The following is a 23,789-nucleotide window of genomic DNA, read 5'->3' as shown; positions in this document are numbered from 1 at the left end:
GTGATTGAACCATTGGCTCCTGCTGCTGTCTCAGCCAATGAGTAGAGGGAGTCCTGGGATAGCCAAGACTCCAGTGCACATCGCTGGATTGAGAGGGGGCTTGGGGGAGTATTAGAGGGGGTTGGGGGATGGTGCACAGAGAAGGTTTTTACTTTCATGCATAGAATGGGTAAAAAAAACCTTCAGCCTTTACAACCACTTTGAGTGTTTAGGTTTAGATTATAACAAAATAGATAAAAGCTGCAGCCACGATCCAGGTATAAGCGCTGTTCATAGGGCGCTGGACAGAAAGCGGATAAACTGGTGCAATCTTTTTTTCTGACTGTAGATGCAAGCACTTTTACACCAACTGTTGCAATAGTTACCTGTAGACCTCACAATAAAATTGTGGGGTACTTGGGAGACTTCTTTTATCATTACAGTGTTACTAAACCCAAAACAGTAAAATCAGTCTGTATATGCTGTAAAGTATGCTTGTTATTCTCACTTTGGAACCTAAGGGGTTAATCCTCCACGATGTATAAAAAGTCTGTTTGATCCTGTGTTCTCTGATCCTCCCCTTCTTCCACTGTCCCCATCTTATCTCCTGATTAGACACATTGTGTAGAGACACACTGCACATGCTCAGTTTGATGTGTATTGGTAGAGAGACTTTTTTTTTTCTTGGCAGAGTGCATTTAATCAGCACAGAGCCAATCAGCACTGTCCAGATAGAGATCGGGGGTTCTACATCCTCCTACAGCAGAATGAAAACTCCTCCTACAAACTTTAAACATGTGCTCTGCTGAACACTGATAGAAGTCACAAGACTGCTCTAAATGCTGATGAGAAAAGGTATTTAGCAGTTTATATTTACCGTATTTTCCGGCGTATAAGACGACTTTTTACCCCTTGAAAATCTTCTCAAAAGTCGGGGGTCATCTTATACGTCGGTATACGGCATATTGACACTTTTTAGGGGGGCGGCGCGGTGCCGCCGCCGCCCCCCCCTTCCAACGGAAGGGACACTAAGTACAGGGGTGGGCAGGGGCTGTTTCTTACCTGGCTTCGGTCCCACGACGATCCGGTCAAGGAAGCGCAGCTGCTCCTTCAGTTCGGCCACTGTATGTTCGTGCGGCTGCTCGGCTCCGCCTCCTCACCGATGATTGGTCACCAGAACTGTAGCTCAGGAAAGGTACACAGGCGGCCAATCACCGGCGAGGGGGCGGAGCCGAGCGGCCCGGCGGAAATCGAGTGCAGGAGCAGCAGGTAAGTGTTCAGTGTAGAGGTGCTGCTGCAACCACATATGCTGGCTGCAGCAGCACCATACTAGAACAGGGTCAGCAAGTGTAATTGGTGTCAGTGGGAGGAATAGTGCCCCATCATTGGTGTCACTGATACCAATGATGGAGCACTATTCCTCCCACTGACACCAATGATGGGGCACTATTACTCCCACTGACACCAACGATGGGGCACTATTTCTCCCCCCCACTGACACCAACGATGGGGCACTATTCCCCCCCCACTGACACCAATGATGGGGCACTATTCCACCCCCCACTGACACCAATGATAGGGCACTATTCCACCCCCCACTGACACCAATGATGGGACACCATTCCTCCCACTGACACCAATGTTGGGACACTATTCCTCCCACTGACACCAATGATGGGGCACTATTCCCCCCACTGATACTAATGATGGGGCACTATTCCTGCCACTGATACCAATGATGGGGCACTATTCCTCCCACTGATACCAATGATGGGGCACTATTCCTGCCACTGGTACCAATGATGGGGCACCTATTCCCCCCACTGATACTAATGATGGGGCACTATTCCTGCCACTGATACCAATGATGGGGCACCTATTCCCCCCACTGATACTAATGATGGGGCACTATTCCTGCCACTGATACCAATGATGGGGCACCTATTACCCCCACTGATACTAATGATGGGGCACTATTCCTGCCACTAATGCCAATGATGGGGCACTATTCCTGCCACTAATACCAATGATGGGGCACTATTCCTCCCACTGACACCGATGATGGGGCACTATTCCTCCCACTGGTGTGCATTGGAAGAGGGGTAGTATTATACGGTGAGTATAGCCCAAACACTACATTTTAGCAGGAAACGTAGGGGGTCGTCTTATACGCCGGCAAATATGGTACTAAAATAATTGCATTTCCATGTTGTGTGTACTGTGGAAGATTAGATATAGTGAATGCAGAGTCCTTGGTTTAGTAACACTTTAATTGGTCAGTATTAGCAATAGAATGATTGATTGCAAATCCTTAGGCAATCTTTATAAAACCCTTGTCATAGTCATAGGCATCCATAACCTTCTTGCTGAGGGCCCTGGAGAGCACTTTGAATTTTATAATGATGACACCACACAAGTCAATAGATAATGTAACGATGTTAGTGCAAAATTAAGTTGCTTCTAATATATTCAACAAATCTCATGCTCACCACTTATTAATACCACTATGGGCCTAGAGTACTCAAAGCACAGTTAAACGTTGTTATGATGAAGATGAAAAAAAGATGAAAAAAGACTGTACCGCTTGGTAAAGTCTGTTTTTATCTTGAATTAAGCTGCTTTTGCCCTGCCAAGCTTTGCTGCTGCCTAGTTCTGCCCACCTGTTGCGTACACACCAGCAGACAGTGATTCTGCAGGATATCAGGCATTGGTAATGACAGGGGAGTACCAAATTTCTGTTCACTGCCCACAGCACAGTCTCACCCTGTTCAAGTGCACCTCTAAATTAGGATATGTGCTAATAATGTGCATGGGCTGTCAGACTATAGTCACAAAACAAATAATGACTTAAATTACTCAGTATCACCCACATGGAAGAAAAATATATTTGAAATGTATTTTAAAAATATTCTTCCCAAATATATTGACATATATTTGAAATACTACAATTTTGGCCATATTCAATAAATATATATATATATATATATATATATATATATATATATATATATATATCATGTTGAAATGTGTTTTTTGTATATTACAAAATATATGAAAAATATTTTTAAAAATATATATTTTTTAAATATATACTTCAGATTGTTTTAACATAAAAAAGTCATTTTAACATATACTTTTACATATATTTGTAAATACATTCCAAAAATGTAGATTTGTATTTTTAAAGACATGCAGTATATTTGAAATGTATTTCAAAAATTATTTTTCATATATTTTATAATAAAAATGCTCCCACTTCTGCTGCGATCGCCTAGGTGATCGGAAGCTGAAGTTGTCCTCCTACCCTCCCGCCCCGTAGTCTTCTGGGACACGTGACAAGACCCAGAAGACTACGGGCCATTCACAAAGCACAGCGCTTCTCGCGCATGTGCAGTGGGCACCCGGCTGTGAAGCCGCAAGCTGTCTCAGCCGGGTACCCACACTGAAGATGCCAGCGCCATGCAGGGAGAGAAGACAGCCGGTGAAATCAGCGGTTCTGAGGATACCGCTGGACCGAGGGACAGGTAAGTGTCTGTATTTTAAAAGTCAGCAGCTATAGTTTTTGCAGCTGCTTTTATTTTTTTTTTCCAGGTGGAACTCCGCTTTAATTGAACAAATTGAAATTAGAAGCTGGCTACCGTGCACAGCTGCACCAGATTCTGCACTCTCCAGTTTTAGTAAATCAACCCCATAGTCTCTGTCAACCAAACAGGCTTCTTGTTTTAAATTAAAGATGAAATCGCATAGGTTGCACTTTTCTCCAGCCTTCAGAGATTATGTCCATGTGTCCATCAACAATATAGAGATTTACCTTGAAATCAGATTTCTGGAATGTATATGGGTACGTATTTGGCTTGTGGAATATATACAACATCCTGTAAATTAAGTACAGAAAAAAAATGTCATTATGAGATAATTTTGTAAGGTCAAGTAAAATTACCTCTGAATATTTAATTCAGCTTGTCTCATACAAAAGCTGCTAATGCTGCACACAATACTTTACACCTCAGAAGCAGTGACAGAATTAGGACTCTTTCAAGTTAAATAATCAGTATACTGTCATAATCCGCACATGAATAAATAGAAAAGTTTTAATACTTAGAAGTGCCAATTACATGACTTCCTCTTGAAGCTAAAGATAGGAAGACCTAAAACGTTATCACTGCCCCAATCTGCAAATTGCTTTATCTAAAAGAACAATTTATCACATTTCCTGAATCTTGATATATTCCTGCATGTATAAAAAAACAAAAAAAAACCAGTTCCCAAAGTCAAGAATCAGAACAGTTAATATTACTATTTTCTTTCATTTACTATAAAACATGTTGAGGGGGGTGACTCAATATGCTTAAATACTAGGTAAAGTATTCAATAGAAACTGCATATTTTTTAAATTAATATGGAATTGGGTATGGTTATTGCAATTGATATTAACATTGCATACAAAACAAAATGTATTTCCCAGAATACTTACCAGTTAGCCAGCAAAAAACAAAAACAAAATAAACTACAGTATTGCATGTATCCATTGCTACAGAATATATGCACCAAAATGGAGTCTCATAGACAAAATTTAGAATTGCACTACACAGAGGGGCATTGATGAAGCAGTGCAGCTTCCACATATCTTTGCAAATGTTGTACAGGCGTACCTTGGTGTACGAATTTAATTCATTCCACAGGAACAATTTGTAAACCAAAACGCGGTTTCCCATAGGAATGCAATGAAAACCAATTAATCTGTTCCGGAGGTCAGAAAAAAGTTAAAAAAAAAGTCTTTTATCTGTTCAAAACTCTTTATAAAGTGCACTTTAAAGGCATAAATACTGTACAGGGACATGATTAAAAATTAATTTGTAAATGCATTGAAAACCAATTAATCCGTTCCAGAGGTCAGAAAAAAGTCAAAAAAAGTTTTATCTGTTCAAAACTCCTTATAAATTGCACTTTAAAGGCATAAAGGGACATGATTAAAAAAAAATTGTAAATGCATTGAAAACCAATTAATCCGTTCCGGGAGTCAGAAATAAGTAAAAAAAAAGTCTCCTGGTCAAAACTCTTTATAAAGTGCACTTTATAGTACTGTACAGGGACATAATTAAAAAATTGTGTAAATGCATTGAACGCCAATTAATCCGTTCGTATTGCGAAAAAACGAGCCATTATTTTCAATGGATTTTCATTTGTAAACCGAAAATTACGTTAACCGTGGCGTTCGTAAACCGAGGTACGCCTGTATAACTAAAACTCTGTTTTTAATGCAAATTGTTAGATGGTGTAATTTGTATTTATGCAGGCTAGATGGTAAGTAAGTTTACTCTAACAGTTCCTTATAGATTGGTCCTGTTTCCAGTTTTGTTTAGCTTACTGGAATTGGCGAAAGGATACACCGGACACCTTCAGCTGCTATTCAAGTTTGCTGGCCTTCTGGTAAAGTCCCTGTGCATTAAGGAGGAATGGGCTGCTTCTAGGCATACCTACCCTTAATTTATCTGGTACCAATGGCTCAGTTATGGATTTGGAGGTGAGAGTTCTGGGAACACTTTGGAGGCATAAGATTGCACGGAGTGGATTTCAAAAAGCACGAGCACTTTGAATTTTATTGGTGTTGGACACTTATATGATATATGGACTGATGTATTGGAGCCATACCTAATATTTTGTCTATATTTATTTTTGCAGATGTGTTATATTTAGTTTTACATATTTGACTAAGCTGTGCTACATCATTTGTTTTATTTTTTCATTTGGCCAGCTCTTCCTCCCGCACTCCGTCCTAAGCCCTGCTGTCTTCCGCTCTCCGCTGTGCACTGAGGATGAGAGCAGCAGCGGAGGAGGCTGGAAGAAAGGGGGGCAGAAGACATTGCTGGGGGGGCGTGGGGGGAAGGGGGTCAGAGGTCACTGCTATGGGGGAAAGGGGGGGAGGTGATGCGCAGAGGAAACTGCTATGGGCAGGGCTACCCCCATAGTAGTGTCCTCTACTGCCCTTCATATCACCCCCCCTTCCCACAGTAGTATCTTCCGTCCTCCTTTTCCCCCTATAGCAGTGACTTCTGGCCCCTTCCCCCCCCCCACAAGAAATGTCCTCTGCCCCCCCCCCCCATGGACAAGTATTGTAAAAATCTGAATTCCCAGTAAGTGGCTGGGGATTGGGATTTTTCTCTCCTACCCTGGTGCCCTAAGGTAGCTGCCTAAGCAGCTGGGGGGCATAAAAATCCCAAATCCCCAGCCACTTGCTGGGAGTTAAGATTTTTAAATTCCTGCCTTTTGATAATGCCCTTTATTGTCCTACTGGAGCAGCTGAAAGCTAGCATTTCCTCCTCGCCCTCACACCAGCATACAGCTGCTGCAGGAGTAAAATCCAGGGGATCGGTTCTAGTAAAGGCCTCCCACGCTGCCCCCCCATCCTTGTTCCTCCTTTTTTCTGCTACCTGGCCCTTCCCCCAAGTGCTCTCCTTATAACAGGGCTCCTAAAGAAATTTTGAAAAAATATAAAAAAAAAGTGTAAAAAAAAAAGTGTAAAAATAAGAACTACTTACACCATCCACTGCCATACTGACACCAACCTCTGCCCTACTGACACAGTCCACTGCCCTGTTGACTGACACCATCCACTGCTCTACTGACACTGTCCACTGCTCTACTGACTGACAACAACCTCTGCCCTACTGACACTTGCATTTTAAGGTAGGTTAAGTTTGTATTTTTAGTGACATTTGTTTTATTATATTTTTCTATATTTTCCTTGCTATTTAGTTAGGCTTTGCTGGTTAATTATTTTTTTTTTAAATGGCACTGAACCCGGTGATCTATGATCTCTTTCATGTTTTTCAGGTAGATGGCCACTCAAAGGTTGTCTATCCTTGCCCTAAACATTTTATTTAAAGGATTTCTGTATTTTCATTGTCTTTGAAGCTGCATCAAAAGACCCTCTCCCTGCTGTGCCCAGCTTTGCATGACTTTTCTTTGCCTATTAGCCCTATAAATGGCCAGAATCTACTAACAAGATTCACTTCCATAATCAAACCCTCTGCAAATCAAACCCAGACTGATTCACTCATCTCTAGTTATGAACTGCACAGGCAGCAGGATGTACATGACTGACCCCATCTCTGAACCAGAATCTCAGTTAGTTAGATTATGTCTCTGGAAAATGCTTGAACAAAGATAGCTCTGTCTTTCTGATTTTAAAAGCATTTTCTAGGTCCATAATGTGATCTCTGTGAGAGGCAATAAATACCTATAAGTGTTATCCTTTCATTTTACTTGTATTGAACATGAAAAATACCAGCACTGTGTTAGGCAAGCATACAAAGAGCCAATTTCTAATGGTTGCAATGAATTAATCAGCTCATGACCATTTTTTATTTAGCAACAAGGCTCTGATATTTGTGTTGTGTTGTGCTGCATTGAATTGAAGTGCCTTTCACAATGAATGGTGTAGCAAACTTGCTCATCAGAGTTGGACACGGAGTTCCCCTTTTCCTTTTTCTTTTCTTTTTATTGAGGTATTCTTCGATCATTCACTCCCTACCCCCTCCTTTCCTGAGTGACAGATGGTGGGGGGTCAACCAGAGGCTAGGCATTCCTAGTTTGTTGACAGCCGTCTGCGAAAATGTAACCTTTCTCACCTACGTCCTGACAAGGCCAGCATTTCTCAGAGAATTGGGAAGCACTGACCCAAAACGGTGTAGGCCCACACATCATAAAACTGACCAGCAGTTAATTGAGCATTCCTCAGGTCAACTGTATGTTTCATATCATGGAGTATGAAGTTGTTAGTTTAATTCAGAGTTCCCCTGACCCCTCCCAAAACAGCGTAGTGGCCAGTGTTCAGAGCCGCCCCCCCCCTTCCCTTTGAGAGGAATTTTAAAAAGGACAGGCAAACCTGAAAGTTTTTAAGCTTAACACACATCTCCTGAGTGTAACATCGTAACAGAGGAGATCAAATACCCTTCCCGCTCTGCAGCTGGATCTGCTTACAAACCAAGGCATATTGGCAAGTAACTGAACTCTTTAATTTCCTTCCTATTATCTCTTTGCTGTACCTTTATATACATATATATATATATATATATATATATGTGTGTATTTTCGTGACATCTATTTGTAAATATTTTATTGCAGCTGTTTGACTCTTTTAGTAATAAATCTTTCTTTCTGAAAGTGTTAAACTGTTTTTAAGCGCTTACTTGCAATTCACGAATTGCTGCCTTTTGTAGAGACGCTACTGTGTTTGTTTAATCCTCTGCCCAATCGGCCTGCGGTGACCGTATTGGACAGGCGACTTTTCAATCATTATAGTGTATATTTGATAACGGGAGTTTCCCAGTCTCCGACAAAAGTGGTGGTGGCAGTTTCAAAGGGTTAGTTGCGTAATTAACCTGACCCAGTAACAAGCGCATTCAGGCTGCAGGCACCGATTGTGGCCCATTAGCTGGACAATCGCTGTGCAGGGTGCAGCTGGGTGTGGCCTTGTTACGCGCCTCACACCGCAGTTTTAGATCGGCCGGTCCTTCGGTCACGAGTTGGATGAGAAGGTCTGGGGTCTGACGCCACGGGCGGGACGTATTACTGTTAGTCGCGGTCGTGCGATTGTCACATGGTGGTGGCGGCGACCGTGCAATCGTGACATATTGTTGGCAGCGTATGTGGGATAACTGCATTAAGAGCTTCACTGCAGTGTTAAAAATTGGCTCTGCACTGAAGGATTGTAACCTTTGTGGAAACAGTCCTTAGAAACCAGAGGTGCATATTTTATTTTATATATATATGTGTATAGAGAGACACATAGCAACAGTTCCTTCCTTTTCCTACTTTTCTCTTCTATCTTTGCTTGCAATTATGCCTGGTGAAGCAGATTACAAGAAAATGGGCAAAGGTGATTTGAAATCTGAATGTGCCTCACGAGGACTGGACGTCGGGCGCAAAACTCATGAAGATTTGATTAGTGATCTAGTGGAGTATGATATCCGAGCAAATCAGAACTCGGGGGAACTTGAACATGGAGGGGTTCCCGTTACCCACATTGCCAGTGGCTCAGAGACGGCCTCACAGGATGGGCATACAGAGACTGAAACTGGAAGATCACCAAATGTTAGTGTCACACCACCGCCTGAGCGCGCTAGCACCGTGGTGCCTGTAACCAGCAGAGACTCTCCTCAGATGCAGGAAGCCCTGAAACGCCTCATGGAGACGGATCCTATGGCATACTTGCAGTTCCTTGACCGCCAGGCGGAGAGAGAGGAACGCCGAGCAGCGGCTGACAGAGAAACTGTGGAACGCCAAGCATCGGCTGACAGAGAAACTGCGGAGCACCAAGCTGAAAGGGCAGCTGAGAGAGGCGGTGCAGAGGGAAGCTGATCGTCGGCATGAGCTTGAGATGGCAAGGCTCCAGCAGCGACCGGGTCAGAACCTCGGGACCCTAGATCACAGGGACGCCACTCTTTCCGTGGGCGCAGCCAAGTTTCCCGTGATGGAAAAGGACAGTGACATTGACACCTACTTACTGTCCTTTGAAAAAACGTGCCATCAGTACCATGTGCCCCAAGCTCAATGGGTTCGGTACCTGACACCAGGGCTATGAGGCAAGGCCCTGGACGCATTTTTTGAATTGCCAGAGGTGCAAGATGATGATTATGAACTTTTAAAAGATGCCATCTTCCGGAAGTACTAGATGATCCCGGAAGTGTACCGCAAGCGGTTCAGGTCCATGTAGAAGGGACCTGGGGACTCTTACACGGATGTGGCAAGTCGCTTACGCACCACATTCCGACAGTGGACTAAGGGACTGAAAGCTAATTCTCATGAATCTTTGGAGGATCTCATGATCAACTCTTGCACATTTGCCCAGCAGACGTCAGACAGTTCGTCTTGGAGAGGGAGCCAGCATCTACTAAAGCTGCAGCAGACCTGGCAGATACCTTCGTCCACATGTGAGTGTCTGACCCCTGCAAGGCTCCTCCAAACAGCTGGAAAGGGGGGAAATCGTCCCCAGCAACCTCTCCTACTTCGGTGAGTCAAGCTTCACCTCCACCCACCCCTGCAGCACTTGGAGTCAAGCCATTCCTGCCTGACACCCGTAGATGTTTCACCTGTGGGAAAGCCGGACATCTCAGGACCCAGTGTCCTGAGCAGAAGCAGACGACATCATCTGGCCAGCCGGCCAGCAACTCTTCTTCTGTGCTGTTCGTTCGCAGGAAGATACGGGTAACCCCCACCAACTTGCAGCCCGTTACCGTGGGCAACCGGTCTGCAACTGGTTTCCAGGTCACCGGGGCAGAAGTCACCTTGATCCGGCCAGAGCTGATTGAGCCACAGAACCTCATCCCAGGAAAGTTCCTGACCCTCACAGGAGTTGGGGGGACCCGTTCCGATTACCTTGTGCAAAGGTATTCCTAGATTGGGGTGCGGGGAGGGGGATGAGAGAGGTGGGGGTCTCAGATGAACTGCCCACACCTGTTTTGTTGGGTGCTGACCTAGGCACTCTTGTTTCATATTATGCCCCTGCCGAGAAGACCCGGAAGGGCCCCCTGGAACTCTCTGGACAAGCCAAGGTACTGTGGACAGATATTGGGGTAATGTCTGGGCCACCGGTGGATGGACAGAGGGAGGGGGCTGGGAATGGTGTGGGGCTACATGATTCTCCATCAGCTGGAGAACAAGAAGAAATCCCCTTGCCTGGGGAGGTAATGAACTCATGTGTCATTGATATTATGAATGTGACTGTTGATAATCGTTGTGATGACAATGGAGTGGATATTACTAATGTCAGTAACATTGATAGCGATAGCAAAGTCAGTAATGTCCTTAATAATGTCAGTAACATTGATGGTAATGTCAGCAATGTCATTGATAATGTCAGTAATGCTGATGGTATGGTTGGTAATGCTAACAATGATTGTGATATTCATGATGAGACAAATGATATATTTCCACTGTTGGGGGTCACTCACAGTGTTGTGACAGGGGCAGAGGTACAATCTTTGGGGGCTGATCAAAGGGATGGTCTGGATAGGCCTGTCCCTTGCCCAGGCTCAAAAGATTGTGCCTTGATAAGTGCCCAGCCGCTGGCCTTGCATAGGACTAGGCAGCCGTCTGGGACTTGTAGTTCCACGCCTCAGGCAGCACTGGAATGCGATTCCCAAAGGAACTTCGGAAGTCTGCTAGCTGTGAGTTGCCCTGCTAAGGAGGGTTCCCAACAGCTGGCTGGGACTTGTAGTTCCACACTTCAGGCAGCCCTGAAAAGTGAGTCCCAAAGGACCTCCAGAGGTAAGCTAACTGAGATTTGTAGTCCCACAGGGAAGACAGCCCTGGAAAGTCATTCATATGGAGATTTCAGCTTGTGGGCATGGCTGAGCCCCCCTGCTGGGAAGGGTAAACAAAAGCCTGACAGGATGAATGGCCTAACCCCAGGGGGGTGGGAGCCTGAAAGCCTGTCAGTTAATCTTACTTCTCAAGGTGTGTTCACAGGCAGACAGACAGATGTCATAGGCAGGGGCAGCATGCCTGGATTACGAGTGGAAGGGGGGTTGATGCTTGGGTTACAGAGAGAGGGCCAAAGGGCCCAGACCCAATCACCCTTCCTTGGCACTCAGGTTCCGGAGCTGCTGGCCAGGCCTCTGATAGATGGTGTCTGGATTCAGAAGGTGCAGGCTGACTGGGCCACAGAGACAAAGGGAATGGCACAGTCAGGAATGCAGGGGTCAGCTAGAGTCTGGGCATTCCTGGTGGTCGTGGCCCTCAAGCAGGATACGATGACCAGGCTTTCTGAGGACCTTGGAAAACTGAACGCCAGCCCGGTGGTTGGGGCCAACCCCATGCCCAGGAGCCATGAGGTAATGGAGCATCCGGAAGGTGCCTACTGTTTTGCCATCATGGACCTGAGCAAGGAGCATGGGCCACCATCTCTAACCCAGCAAGCTCAAGACGAGCCAGACTTCACTACCCCATGTGGCTTGCCTGAATTCACAGGAAAGCTAGTTGGGGTTGAGAATACACGACCGCCTCTCCAGCGGTCAGGAATGGCCCGCAATGCGGAGTGGAACTGGGTGCAGTTGCCCGCTTGAGGGGCCTGGTGGTGTTCAGCCCTGTCTGGGAAGAGCAACTTGGGCCCCTGTCACTAGTCCGGAAACAACCGCCCGTGCCCAGTCTGACAGTCGAGAAGGGTAACTGTCAGAGGGGCATGTCAGTGGTTCAGTTTAGGAACCCACCGGTAAGAAGAGACCCCCAGAGGTCTGGGCGTGGGGAGACTGAGGCAGTTGAGGCCTGGTCTGCTCCCCAGGCCAAAAAGCAGGTTACGTCAGTCGCGGGTACAGCTGGCTATGGTGAGACGCCTGGATGCGACGATCCTGGCTCAACTGGACCTGTGACTGACCTAGCAGACAGGAAACTGGAGGAACTGGTGTCCTGGATGCTAGCAGGTAACGAGGACTGTCCATCTTGGATGAAGGTACCTATGGACACCACTGGGAGGCGAGGTCCAGAATTCACCTGTCCGATTCCGGTGCCCACAGGCCCTACTCCCTTCAGGCCAGATGTAGTCCTAAGTCTGAGGAAGAAGGTAGGAGAGGGAAATCTCCTTCTCTACCTCGACAAGAAGCTACATATTAATATGTTAGCAAATGACACCCCTGAGCCGAAGTGTTTTGTAAACAGGTGGGCACCCCGGCAGTTGCCACGGGATTCGGATAGCCACAGCCGACTGGTACCCACCCGTGACCACTCACTTGGTCGGCCCAGCAGTGTTGCTGGGGAGAACGGCTTCCTGTTCAGACGGCATTTTTGATGCAGAAAAAAAGAGCAATGAACTGCATCTATTGTGAACTGGTCCTATGAGCCAGTTCACACTACAAAAATGCACTCCGGATGCATTCCGGGTATGTTTTTGCTTATAGTTCATACCACACGCAGTTCCGGTGCATTATTGCTGCAGTTTGCTATGTTCCAGTATGGTTATGTGCAGAAAAAATGCAGCATGTTTTACTTTCTTTTCTGCACCAGAAACTGACTGGAATTGACTGCACTAGTGTGAACCAGAGCCATTAGAATACATGGAAAACACCGTGCATGCATTTTTTATGCAGAAACAAAGTGCACTGAACTGCATCTTGTGTGAACTAGCCCTAAAAGTAACTTGCATTAGGGCCAGTTTACACTACATGCGTTTCAGTTGCGTTTTTTTTCTGCATCCAAAACGCACAGAAAGTTGGTTATATGGTTGTCAATGTCATAGTTCACATCAGTGGTTGCAGTTCCACTGCGTTCCAGTTGCAGAAAAAAAAAGTAGAACATGCTGTATTTTTCTGCACAGAACTGTACTGGAACGCAGTAAAACGCATCAAAAAGGCACCAAAAACACATTGCAACGTGCATGGCCCTATTTGAAAACGCACATGCAAAAACGCATCTGGAACGCATCTGGACTGCGTTTCTATAGTGTGAACCACCCCTTAAGGTTGCATTGATCCTTCAAAGACAGTTTTTGTTTTTTGCAGCATGCTGCATCTGACACCGATACACTATAACTAAGCTTGGGAGTATATGAAGACCCTAAAATAGATACCGCATGGCTGACTTAATCTAGCATCCCAAAAGCAGCAGTTAATAAAACATTTTTTCCGACTGTGAATTTTGTGATTAATACTTTGTTCTAGTTACCATATATTTATAAAATACTTTAAAATAATGAATACTTTAAAATAATGTAATATGTATTATTTCCAGAGAGCCCGAGGGTAGGTAACAATCAAGGTCAATCCTTTTTTTTGTGTGTAAGGCAGATGAAAAAACTTGAACATGAAATAGGAAATAAAACCAAAGTTGGATACAGTACTTTCAATTCTTAATTAAACAGATTAGTATTTCACATTGTTAGCACTCTTCAGAAAGAGGTGAAGGATGCTGCTATTTTTCTTAATATCAGGTAGCGTCACACTTTTTTTTTCTCACAGTGCTTTAATTAATATTTAAGTTGCACCAGTGACAGAAAAATTAACAGAGTTTCAAGTATATGCTCTCAAAACTCTCAGATATGTAATCCTTTATTTTTTTCTTTGTGGTGCTGATATATGAAAGCTCAGGGCTTTTTTTCCAGTGGAAACATGAGATAATGCAGTTCCTGCAACTCCAGAACTGAATGGCAAGGGATTCTGGGGTGTGCTGCAGTGTTTATTGATGCTGGCTGCTGGGGGATCTATTGTCGCTAGTGGGGATCTATTTTTGCAGGGGGGTCTATTGTTGCTGGGGAGGTCTTCTGTTGCTGGTGGAAGATCTATTGTTACTAGGGGTGCGTCTTAAGTTGGTAGGGGATCAATTGCTGCTGGGAGGGAACTATTGTTGCAGAAGATCTGATGTTGCTGCTGTTGGTCTATTGTTTCTGGGGGTGGGTTATTTTGTTGCGGGTGGTCAATTGTTGCTGGGGGATCTATTGTTACATGTGTGTGTGTGGGGGGGTCTAGTGTTGCTGTCTGCAGAGGATCTATTTGATTGCTTTTCTTATTATCATTAATTCCATACAAATCACTAAGCATCACAAAATGATACTTGGTTCTGTGTTCTCTAAAAGGGCAATACAGGAAGGTGGGTAGGGGGTGGAACCAAGGAATGGTGCTCGGATGTTAATAGGGGGGAGGAGACAAGGAGTGACTCAGAAAGGGAGAGTTCCTGCACCTAAAAAACCCTGTGAAAGCTCAAAGGTTTTTCCTATAACAACCAATAATTTTTTATATCAGATTTTATTTAAAAAAATGTTTTGTGTTATAGTGAAAAAAACATAAAAAACCTGCCTTGCAGGGTGGAACAGGCTTAAAACAAAAAAAGAGAAAAGGAGCATCCATCACAGAGACACAGTAGACACAGTAAACAACTAACAAGTTTCAGGTACACCAGACATACCATTCCCTATACTTTACCAAACTAATCAATTTTTAGATTTTATTTGTTTTGCATGGGTTAGAAAATGAAACCTATGGTGTGACAAATGTGTCTAGAAGAAAGTGTTTTAATTATGGATTGAGGTCAAGTAATATGCACCTATGTTCTCTGCATTTAGTCATATGACAACATCCCATGTATATGTCTGCTTATTAAAATGTGCATCCTCTTCTCAAAGTATACTCCTAATGGGATACTATTGCTTAAAAAGAAGTATGGCCAAAGCTGTGTGGCCATACTTCTTATCTGAGTCACAGGAAGGCACTTACTTTTGCACTTTTGCACTCCTGTGACCTAAAATCAGATTAACAATGGACTGAAGCCCACAATCGGCTGACATGGAGCTGCTCCAGGCTCTGGAGGGATCCCAACAATAAAATTAGGATCCGCACAGATGCCTGATCAACAACTGGCTCAGCCTCTCAACATGTGGCTGAGAGCCTAAGCCAGCCACTTCTGCCCCTCTCCAGCCCAGCATTCCAGTGAGCCCTGGAGGGGTAGAGCGGAGAGTGGTAACTGACAGTTTGGCAACAAATTTTACACGTTTCTATTTTATAGGTTTTAATTATGAAGAAAGGAAAATGAGGAAAATGACATTTGACATTAAAGCAGTTATAAACCTCAGACATGAAATATCAACAAAGCATATCCCTCTATATTGTGTACTTGTCTCAGTCCAAAGCAGTAAGTGTCATTTCTGTCTGCTGCCTCATTTATCTGTTATCAGCATGAGTTACTTCTGACACGTTTTCCTGACACTAAGAGAAAAAAGGTGACAGAGGAGGGACCTCCAGTACACAGCCATTGATTGACAGCCTCAAGTCTGTTCCTGTGGGCTATGTGTGAAGGGCGGGTCTGTCTCTTCCCTCCAATCAGCTCTCAGAGCTCTCCTCACTGAGCTCTGCGGTGTGTAATTTCAGCTCTCTGACCCCTGTTTTCTGACAGCTCAAATTCTAGACTTTGAATTCATGTAAAGAAGAGAAGACGGAAGATAAACAGGTATGACTTAAGGAAGGGAATTCGTTTCAGCTCTGTGTATCACCTGAGGCCAGTCACTTCACTGGGTATACACTATACTGCCAAAACGTATTGGGACACCTGCCTTTACACGCACATGAACTTTAATGGCATCCCAGTCTTAGTCCATAGGGTTCAATACTGAGTTGGCCCGCCCTTTGCAGCTATAACAGCTTCAACTGATGATGAACAAGAAGGCCTGGCTCGCAGTCTCTACTCTAATTCATCCCAAATGTGTTCTAACGGGTTGAGGTCAGGATGCTATGCAGGCCAGTCAAGTTCCTCCACCCCAAAATCGCTCATCCATGTCTTTATGGACCTTGCTTTGTGCACTCGTGCCCAATCATGTTGGAACAGGAAGGGGCCATCCCCAAACTGTTCCCACAAAGTTGGGAGCATGAAATTGTCCAAAATGTCTTGGCATGCTGACGCCTTAAGAGTTCACTGGACCAAGGGGCCAAGCCCAACCCCTGGAAAACAACCCCACACCATAAAGGTACTGTTCTCCTGGCAACTGTCAAACCCAGACATATCCATTGGATTGCCAGACAGAGAAACATGATTCCTCACTCCAGAGAACACATCTCCACTGCTCTAGAGTCCAGTGGCAGCGTGCTTTACATCACTGCATCTGACGCTTTGCATTGCAATTGGTGATGTAAGGCTTGGATGCAGCTGCTCGGCCATGAAAATCCATTCCATGAAGCTCTCTATGCACTGTTGTGCTAATCTGAAGGCCACATGAAGTTTGGAGATCTTTAGCTATTGACTTTACAGACAGTTGGCGACTTCTGCCCACTATGCGCTTCAGAATGCGCTGACACCGCTCTGTCATTTTACGTGACCTACCACTTGGTGACTGAGTTGCTGTTGTTCCCAGTTGCTTCCACTTTGATACACGGATAGACTTATTGCACAGGTAGCAACCTATCACCCTTGAATTCACTGAGCTCCTGAGAGTGTCACATTCTTTCACAAATGTTTGTAGAAGCTGTTTGCATGCCTAGGTGATTGATTTTATACACCTGTGGCCATGGAGGTGATTGGAACACCTGAATCCAATGATTTGGAGGGGTGTCCCAATACTTTTGGCAATATAGCGTATGTAAGGGTTTACAACCACTTTAAATTCTCTTAAAGATACTATTTTGAAATCAGAACAACATTTTCAGAGAATTTAAAAATTACTGAGCCTTTGTATATTGTGGCTGGAAAAAAGGACAACTTGTAATCATACTTTTATCAGATTTACATATATTATAGATTTGTGAATTTGGTTGACAGCAAAACATAATAATACTCACTGAAAACATTTGCAAAAGTCAGAAAAATCCATCCATGTTTGCTTTGGTACTTCCTTTACTTCCACAGAGCCTCCTTCTTTCTCTGTGAAGACTAGTGGCTGGCTTGACATGTCTGTTTGAATATCACCAGAAACAATTTCACAAGAGCTCTCTATGAGAATAACATATGCGGTGTGAGAATAACATATACAGTGTGAGAACACTCTGGTCAAAATAACTGCAATGCTGCGTGTTTTCAGTTTTAAAAAGAAAATACACTAACATTAATGCTTTATTTCTCAAATTCAGAAACTTGTGAACTATTTGTGTGAATGTCCAGTTTAATAAGTGCCTCCATGTTCACTGAGAGAGATCCCTTCACTTCCCCTCTTGAGGGCACATTAGGAAAAATCCTTTGTTGACAGTTTATTTAACAGAATAGGTGTCTTCACTAGAGTGCCCAACAGAAGGGACTGATTCAAATGGTTAAATGTGCAATATACAACATCTCATATATTCCAGTGCTATATACAGGTGAAGCTCGAAAAATTAATACTATAGTGCAAAAGTTAATTTATTTCAGTAATGCAACTTAAAAGGTGAAACTAATATATGAGATAGACTCATTACATGCAAAGCAAGATAGTTCAAGCCGTGTTGTCATAATCGTGATGATTATGGCTTACAGCTCATGAAAACCCCAAATCCACAATCTCAGAAAATTAGAATATTGCATGCAATCAATAAAACAAGGATTGTACATAGAACAATATCGGACCTCTGAAAAGTATAAGCATGTATATGTACTCAGTACTTGGTTTGGGCCCCTTTTGCAGCAATTACTGCCTCAATGCAGCGTGGCATGGAAGCTATCAGCCTGTGGCACTGCTGAGGTGTTATGGAAGACCAGGATGCTTCAATAGCGGCCTTCAGCTCTTCTGCATTGTTCAGTCTCATGTCTCTCATCTTTCTCTTGGCAATGCCCCATAGATTCTCTATGGGGTTCAGGTCAGGCGAGTTTGCTGGCCAATAAAGCACAGTAATCCCACGGTCATTGAACCAGGTTTTGGTCCTTTTGGCAGTGTGGGCAGGTGCCAAGTCCTGCTGGAAAATGAAGTCAGCATCCCCATAAAGCGCGTCTGCGGAAGGAAGCATGAAGTGCTCCAAAATCTCCTGGTAGATGGCTGCGTTGACCCTGGACTTAATGAAGCACAGTGGACCAACACCAGCAGATGACATGGCTCCCCAAATCAACACAGACTGTGGAAACTTCACACTGGACTTCAAGCATCTTGCAGTGTGTGCCTCTCCATTCTTCCTCCATACTCTGGGTCCTTGGTTTCCAAATGAGATTCAAAAGTTGCTCTCATCAGAAAAGAGGACTTTGGACCACTAAGCAACAGACCAGGTCTGTTTTTCTTTAGTCCAGGTAAGACGCTTCTGACGTTGTTTGTTGTTCAGGAGCGGCTTGACAAGAGGAATACGACATTTGAAGCCCATGTCCAGGATCCATCTGTGTGTAGTGGCTCTTGATGCACTGACTCCAGCCTCAGTCCACTCCTTGTCCCCAACACTTTTGAATGGCCTTTTCCTGACAATCCTCTCCAAGCTGCGGTCATCCCTGCTGCTTGTGCACCTTTTTCTTCCACACTTTTCCCTTCCACATAACTTTCTATTAACCATCAATCGATACGCCAGTGGGAGGAGCTTGTACAATCGACGTCGTGACGTCACATCCGGCATGGGAGCCATCTTGGTGCTCCTTTCCAGCATACAGTACACCCTTTGAGTGGTGTGAAAGCTCGGTCATTTGGAATGTTTTGTAAGTAGGATTTCATCTTTTATTGATTCAATTAAAACGGTTTTACACTATATGAGTCTCTCTTGCCTTACTGGTGATCGCCTTGGAGAGCCATACACTGGTACCACCAACGATTTATGGTATAGCCAAGAGGAGGGAGTCCCACCACTGCTGTTGGAGAGATCCATCTAAACATCCGGAGGGATACCCATTGTATTACCAAAGGCTCATTCGTCCTTAGGGGCCTGGGCAGGAAGGTGAGGGGGCACCCCAGCAATAGAGGATTGGCACTTGCAGTTCACATCTGCATGGAATTTGCTATATGCACATGGACACTATTCACATTGTTTACCTTGAATCACTATAATGCATGAGATTGCCATTTTTGTGTGTTTCACTTCACACTTATGATACCTTTATTTATATGTATACATGTATGTCTATTCAGGCCATACATCTTGCCTTGTGTGACTATTTATTCTTGTTTATATATTTGTGACCCTAAGCGCCGCACTGCTTTTTCCCTAATTTTCTATTAACCACTTGCCGTCCGCCTGCTGTTTATAAACGGCAGGATGGTGGCACTCCAGGGGCGGGTTGCTGTTCATAAACGGCACCCGCCATTCCTAGCTGTGCGCGCTCCCTGAGAGCGCGCAGCACCGCGATCCGGTGCCCGCTGTGTCCTCCGGACACAGTGAAACACTGATCGTCGGACGGGACCTCTGTACGAGGTCTGGATCATGTGATCACTGATTGGCCAATCAGTGATCACATGCAAAGTAGTAAGCAAGATGTCACTTGTGACATCATTGCTTACTACGTGTGAAATCTGTGAATGATCACAGAGGTCACATGGTGCAAGGCTGTTCACAACAGCCTTGTACCATGTGACAAGCTGTGACCAATCACAGCTCACTCAGTAGTTCTCAATGGCTGCAAGAATGCAGACATTGAGAAAGAGAAATTATTGCTTTTACATCCTATATGGGTGTAAAAGCAATCACTGTAAAAAAAAAAAAAAATCTTCATCACCCCCCACAAGTAGTACAGTGTCCCCATGGTGACACTGTACTGCAAGGGTGACAGTATGTAAAAAAAAACCAAAAAACATAAATATTATTATAAAAAAATAAAATAAAAATGTAAAAAAAATGTTTAAAAATTATAGTTTTTGGTTATAAACTAATTTGACTTATTTTTTGTACTAAAAAGATAACGGAATACATTTCAGCCAAGATTTATGATGAAAGATTATTTATTTGCAAAATTTTATAAGAAAAACACTTTTTTTCAAAATGTTTGGACTTTTTCATTTACATAGCAAAAAAAATTAAAATCCCAGCGGTGAATAAATACCACCAAAATAAAGCTTTATCTGTCAAAAAAAAAACAGTAAAAAATTCATATGGGTACAGTGTTGCATGACCGCGCAATTGTCATTCAAAGTGTGATAGCGCTGAAAGCTGAAAATTGCCCTGGACAGGAAGGGGGTAAAAGTGTCCGGACAGGAAGTGGTTAATGTGCCTTGATACAGCACTTTGGGAACATCCAACTTCTTTTGCAATTACCTTTTGAGGCTTTCCCTCCTTATGGAGGGTGTCAATGATGGTTTTCTGCACAACTGTCAGGTCAGCAGTCTTTCCCATGATTGTGATTCCTACTGAACCAGACTGAGAGACCATTTAAAGGCTCAGGAACCCTTTGCAGGTGTTATGGCTTAATTAGCTGATTAGAGTGGGACACTTTGAGCGGAGAATATTGCACCTTTTCACAATATTCTAATTTTCTGAAATTGTGGATTTGGGGTTTTCATGAGCTGTAAGCCATAATCATCACAGTTATGACAAATCACGGCTTGAACTATCTTGCTTTGCATGTAATGAGTCTATCTCATATATTAGTTTCACCTTTTAAGTTGCATTACTGAAATAAATGAACTTTTGCACAATATTCTAATTTTTCGAGTTTCACCTGTAAATATAAGTTGAATTATAATAATGACATATTTTCATTCAATAGATACTTATCAGCTGAATGAAAATTGTGATACCAGCCCAGTGTTATATATTAGCAAGTTATACCATCCATTTTCTGATTCGCTATCCTGATTCAGGGTGCAATGGTTCAGTGGACAGGATGGGGGAGTTAGATTACTCGACCTGTTCTTTTCTAGTGATAAACACATTTTACAAAATTTCAAGACTTTTATATTTGATGACTGTTTTGATCAAACTAATATGCTACCTGTCAAGTTGGTTGGTCTGGATATACTGTCTTGACTGGTAGAGGTTACCTGTAGACAAAAAAAAAGAGAGTTGATTTAAAGTGATTTTAAACCCTCACCTTGCAAAACCCATTCAGTTTAAAATAGAAATGAAAGATGAAAGGCAAAACATTTTTGTATAGATTTAAAAAACATTATAAATACCTTGATCACCCTTTTTTTATAAGTGATCACATTCCCTCTGTTTTCAACTGCATAAGCACTAGCAGAGGGGAAACAACAGCACACTAAACTTCCCAGTGAAAGGTTGTCCCAAGGTGTGTGTCAGGACAAGTCTAATCACTGGAGGAGAGCTGAGTTCCCAGCACAGCTAGAGAACTGACCATGTTGTGCTCTCATGCCTAGTGTGGTCAGTTTTTAATAGAAAAGTAGGGGAACTGGCAGGAACACCAGGGATTTCACACAAAGGAAGCAATATAGAGACGACAGGATACTTCTTCATGTGTACATGGTACAGCAGGCACAGGAGTCTGAAATGTTGAGTTTACACAGGGCTTTTTTTCTCAGAGAATAGGCGCTTCAGAATCACTCGTGTGTCCACCCCCTACCCACCTCTGATCACCGTTCCTTGGTTCCACCTCCTATCCCTCTCCCAGTACAGGTCCTTTTAGAGAATACAGAACCAAGTATCATTTAGTGGTGCTAAGTAGTTTCTCTGGAATTTTCTACTGATAACAAGAAAGCCAGTAAAATAGATCCTCTACAGCTAGCAACAATAGATCTACTCCAGGAATAATAGACACCCAACAGCCTGCATGAATAGATTCTCCAGCAGCCAGCAACGATAGACCCCTTCCTCAACAGTAGATCCATCCAAGCACCGACTGGCCCCCAGCAACATAAGATCCACCCCAGCAACAATAGATCCACCAGCAGCAATAGACCTCATCAGCAACAATAGACCTACTGGCAAAAATAGATCATCTCTAGCAACAATAGATCCCCCAGCATTCAGCATTAGCTGCTTCCATACTGCCCTATAGCAGAAATACTGCTACAGGGAGGCAGAGGTGCATGAATTCATGTATATATATGTGATTTTGCCGTACAGGTAGGGGGTCACACGCAGCGCGTGCGCCCCACCTATGATGCCATTTGCGGCCTCGGCTGTCAATCACTGGGTCCCAGCCGGTGATTCCCCGCTGGCACCCGGCGATCTCCAAGGATTTCCAACAGGGGAGAGACCTGTATGTAAACAATACAGATCTCTTGCCTGTCAGCTCCAGTACACTGCTTTGTATGGCTCTCCATAGCAGAGCCATACAAAGCCATGTGCTTACAGTGAAACAGACACACAGCCCACATAGTAAAACAGCACACAGTTAACCCTTTGATCATCCCACATGTTAATCCCTTTCTGCCCAGTGCCATTAGTACAGTGTTAGTGCTTTTTATTAGCACTGATCACTGTATTGGTGTCACTGGGGATGTCAGTGACACCAAGTCAGTTCCCCCCAGTGTCAGAATGCCCGCCGCAGTCCCACTATAAGTCGCTGATCGTATTTAAAAAAAAAACGCGTGTAAACACGGCAAATTGCGTTTATAAGCGGTTGTGTTAGAAATTTTTTTTAACTCTTCCAGTTCCCAATGCTGTCCAGAGCCTTTTTTCATCATGAAAAATACATGCAAAGAGTTTTCAAGGTGCTCAGATGGACAAAACACTTAACAGGGGATGTCCCTACCAAGCTTGTCACACATTGTAATGACAAATTCACACCTCAGACCTCTCCCACCCTTGGAAACAAGATATGTTAATGACCATTCACACCTCAATTTCCTCATGAAGACCCCCTGCCAGGTGGCTTTAATGACTCACTCCACCAGACACATTTTCCACACTTGGAAACAAAAGAAATGTTAATGAGCAACTCACACCTAAGCTAATGTCAACACATACTGCTCTCTCTGCTTCTACTCTCTGTATTTCTCTGAAACAGTCTGAAATTGTTAATAATTTACCACTTTTCAGTGCATTCTGGGCATTTGGGAGGTTCTCCTGTGCTTATCTTTAAAAAACGCTTCTAAACACAAACGTGCATAAACGCAATATGCAAACGCAGCTAAACAGATGTTTTTTAACCTACGTTTTCCAGCAGTCAGTTTCCATCTTCACAAATGTCCAGTGTACATGGGGCCTAAGGACCCATCCACACTGGCCTACACAGTAAAATGCAGCATTTACCACACAAGCTACTGTCAAAGTTAGCTCTGGTAGGAAGCTGTGCGATGTGCATTTCATTCCTTTTTTTAAAGTTTATTTGAAGTGTCACACAGCGTTGCTGTACAGTGACATGTGGTGCCAACCAGTGTACTTCAGAAAAATGCAGACTAATGTCCATTACATATTTCCTTTGCTGGCAGACTCACCACTATGCTGAAAAAAAGGTTAATAACTATTATTCCGAAAAAATCCTAATTCTGTCCGAAAATGAATTTAAATGTTAGGAGAAAGAACGATCAGTGAAAGGTAAAAAGCCCCTTGGAAAAAAGA

At 43.7% G+C, this 23,789-nt stretch overlaps 1 protein-coding gene across 1 annotated transcript in view; it reads right to left on the bottom strand.

Annotated features, from left to right (window-relative positions):
* Window positions 1-23,789, bottom strand: part of ADGB (androglobin) — a 387,180-nt gene that overhangs the window by 155,029 nt on the left and 208,362 nt on the right. The window contains exons 14-16 of the mRNA XM_089694277.1: window positions 21,259-21,307; window positions 17,235-17,385; window positions 3,791-3,854 (exon numbers count right to left, since the gene is read on the bottom strand). Of these exons, the coding sequence (XP_089550403.1) occupies window positions 3,791-3,854; window positions 17,235-17,385; window positions 21,259-21,307 (264 nt within the window). The remainder of the gene's footprint in view (window positions 1-3,790; window positions 3,855-17,234; window positions 17,386-21,258; window positions 21,308-23,789) is intronic.

This window comes from Staurois parvus, unplaced genomic scaffold, assembly GCF_062004578.1.
Source record: "Staurois parvus isolate SC_StPar_1 unplaced genomic scaffold, SC_StPar_1.0 ptg000657l, whole genome shotgun sequence".
Classification (NCBI taxonomy): Eukaryota; Metazoa; Chordata; class Amphibia; order Anura; family Ranidae; genus Staurois; species Staurois parvus.
This window is presented reverse-complemented; position numbering and strand designations above follow the sequence as displayed.